At 57.1% G+C, this 3,159-nt stretch overlaps 1 protein-coding gene across 1 annotated transcript; it reads left to right on the top strand.

The window, feature by feature from the left end:
• Positions 1-140: 140 nt before the first annotated feature.
• On the top strand, positions 141-305 carry LOC104506789 (vegetative cell wall protein gp1-like; the record flags this gene model as incomplete). Its single annotated transcript, XM_010147865.1, has 1 exon — positions 141-305. A coding segment is annotated over one exon (165 nt), but the record flags the coding sequence as incomplete, so codon positions are not given.
• Between the last annotated feature and the right edge of the window lie 2,854 nt (positions 306-3,159).

The following is a 3,159-nucleotide window of genomic DNA, read 5'->3' on the forward strand; positions in this document are numbered from 1 at the left end:
TACCGCCTGCATGCCTCACCACCCATCCTGCACCCCTCACCCTGCTCCCTGCACCCTCACCCCGCTCCCTGCACCCTCACCCCGCTCCCTGCACCCTCACCCTGCTCCCTGCACCCTCACCCTGCTCCCTCCACCCCCAGCCTGCCCGCCCGCACCCCTCACCCCGCTCCCTGCACCCTCACCCCGCTCCCTGCACCCTCACCCTGCTCCCTGCACCCTCACCCTGCTCCCTGCACCCTCACCCTGCTCCCCGCACCCTCAGCCCGCTCCCTGCACCCTCAGCCTGCTCCCTGCACCCTCACCCTGCTCCCTACACCCTCAGCCTTACCGCCTGCATGCCTCACCACCCATCCTGCACCCCTCACCCTGCTCCCTGCACCCTCACCCCGCTCCCTGCACCCTCACCCCGCTCCCTGCACCCTCAGCCTACCACCCACATGCCTCACCACCCACCCTGCACCCTTCAGCCTGCACCCCTCAGCCAGCACCCTGCTCCCTGCACTCTGCATCCCTCAGCCTGCACTCTGCACCCCTGCATCCTGTACCCTGTACCCCCTGCATTCTGTACTCTGCAATGTGCATCCCGCCTGCATCTTGCACCCTTCATCCTGCCCCCTTCACCCTGCATCCTGCGCTCCGCACCCTGCAGAGAAGGGCTGGATTGCACAAGGGTCAACTACAAGATCTACTTTCACATTATGCCTCGTATCTTTATTTATTTAAATAAGAATAATCTTGGTTCACTGTTTTCTTTAAGAGATGTTGCAAGCCTCTAGCAAAGACACCTCAACCTAATGACCATTGCAGCCCCAGAACAATCAGGGAAACTGAGGCAGGGCCAGTGTGGGTGATTCTAGCTGTGCTGCTATGGCTACCAAGCCACACGGCCTCCGGCATCCTTCAGCTTTGAGTTTCAGTGGAACCTCCCTATGGTGGCTTATTGCCCACATGATGCAACTGTCCCATCACACTCTATTTATTTACCAGCGTTGGTCCAGCTGCAGAGCACCCCAAGCAGGAGGTCAAGCCACAAGAAGCCTGGCTGCTCTTGCAAGCCCTGGCAGTATATTTTACTGCAAATTAAAAAAAAAAAAAAAAAGAAAAAAGATAGATTATTGGCAAAAAAACCCTTCAGGCCTAAGCATGATGGGAGTGAGGGTCATGGGCAGAGACGTTGAGCCCTCACAGTCTGCACCCAGGGCTTTTCAGGAGAAGGGAGAGTTGTGGCTGTTCTGCAATTGCTTGTTAGCAAGATCCTTTTCTGAGTCCAAATATCCTGCTGTCCACAGGCAGGGAGGATGGAGAGCAACCCCTTGGCAGCTGGGCATCACCACTGAGCTCACCTGAGTCCGGGCAAGAGGGTTCAGGGAGCATCCTGTGGAGACTGTCACCCTCCAGACACACTGCCAGACAGCCCCACGGTACGCCTGGGGTCCCCTGGTCATGGCTTTGCTGATGGAAAAGGGATGCCCCAAGGAGAGCTTGCACACATGGGGAACACACAGCTGGAATGGAGTCAGTGACGGTCGCAAATCTTCCTTTTATGGTGATTGTCACTTCCGAAGGTAAATGTCCCATGTTGTGCACACGTCCTGCAGCAGCAGCTGTGCTTCTGGAAAGATAGTTGGGTATCTAAGAAATATATGGCAGGGTCTGGTTGCTCCAGCTCTGCGAGGGATGGTGAGCTACAGGCTGTCTCCCAAGCGTGCCCAGTTCTGACCGCATCCTCGGCTCCCAGATCCTGCTGGCTTCAGCAAATGGTCTGTACGCAGGCACGGGCCAGCCCGGCACTCGCAGCCACCTTGTTCCCTTTTCATCCCATGGTCTGGGCAGGTAATTCATCAGCAGGCATCTGCCAGAAAGCACAGCCCTGGGCTGGGTCCCCTCCCAGCCCATGTGTCTCCTCCGTTGTGCACCCCAGTCACAGCCCCAGCCTGGAGAGCAGGATGAGACCATGCACGTGCTGGGAAATCCACACACTGGCACCAGGACTATCTGACGTGGCTTTAATGGCTCCAATTTGCTCTCTTTGGGGGGGCACCTTGGAATGATGGATATGGGGGATAAGGGTAATGGGGGAACCCAGGCGAAGTCGCTCAGCTGTTTGCTGTACAAAAGATAACTGTGAGAACTGCGTTGCCCAATCAAACTGAATTTAAACCCGGGGATGGGGAGGGTGCCCTTCTGGAGCTGCTCAGGTCATCAGGGGGTTTAGGACTATGCAGGGGGGGGACCTCCCCATCAACAGCCAGGTGTAAGGTAACGGGGGTGGCCACAGTCCCAAACCGCCCCCCTGCCCAGCCCGACCCCCAGACCATGCCAGCGCTGCCAGGGGCTCCACAGCACCCTTTTATTCTCTTTAATGCATGGTCTCCCTTGTTTTTTATTTTATTCATGGGATTAACACATCGGGTAGCAGCCAGACTGGCTGTTGCTCAAAAGAGGAGGGGAAAGCGTTTACATAATTCATTTAAATGAGGCACCCGGGGAAATCCAAATTGGACTTCCAGCATGTTTACAGTGCCACGCAGAGCCCCATGATCCGCATCTGGAGCCATTAATGCCTCCCAGACGGACCACAGAGCATGTATAATTAATTGTGGAGCAAAGCCATTGCCCAGCCTCCAAAGATAATGCTGGGAGGCAGAGGCAGCATCTCCCAGCGCTGCCCCCCCGAGGTGTGGATTTATTTCAGTGGGTCTTTTCCCCAAGAAGTTCAACCAACCAACCTTCCTTGGGGTGGGAAGGTGCTGGGGAACTGGTGGGGTTAAAGCAGTGGGAGGAATAAGCTGAGCTGGGCAGCGAAATCATGGCAGCTTGGCTGGGCCTGTGGGCAAGCATCATCTGCAAGGAGCCCTCATGCCATGGTGATGGGCAGGCATCAGGGCTGAGCCCTGCCCCAGGGAGGGGGCGAGAGGGACCCCGTGGAGTGAAAAATCCCACTACAGCGGCGAGCAAATGGACAAGCACCAGTTAGCCCCAAATATCCCCTTTTGGTTTTGCAGGGGCATGGACTAAGCATTCTCTGGTCTGATGCAGGAGGAGGTTTGCTGCTGGGGGAGGCACCGCGGCTGCTCCCAGGGACCCGGCCCCATGCTCAGCCCCCTCCCTGCCCTTGGAGAATCGCTCCCCACGGTTCCCACTCGCTGAAATCTCTCC

This window comes from Eurypyga helias, unplaced genomic scaffold (genome assembly GCF_000690775.1).
Source record: "Eurypyga helias isolate BGI_N326 unplaced genomic scaffold, ASM69077v1 scaffold34972, whole genome shotgun sequence".
NCBI classification, from domain to species: domain Eukaryota; kingdom Metazoa; phylum Chordata; class Aves; order Eurypygiformes; family Eurypygidae; genus Eurypyga; species Eurypyga helias.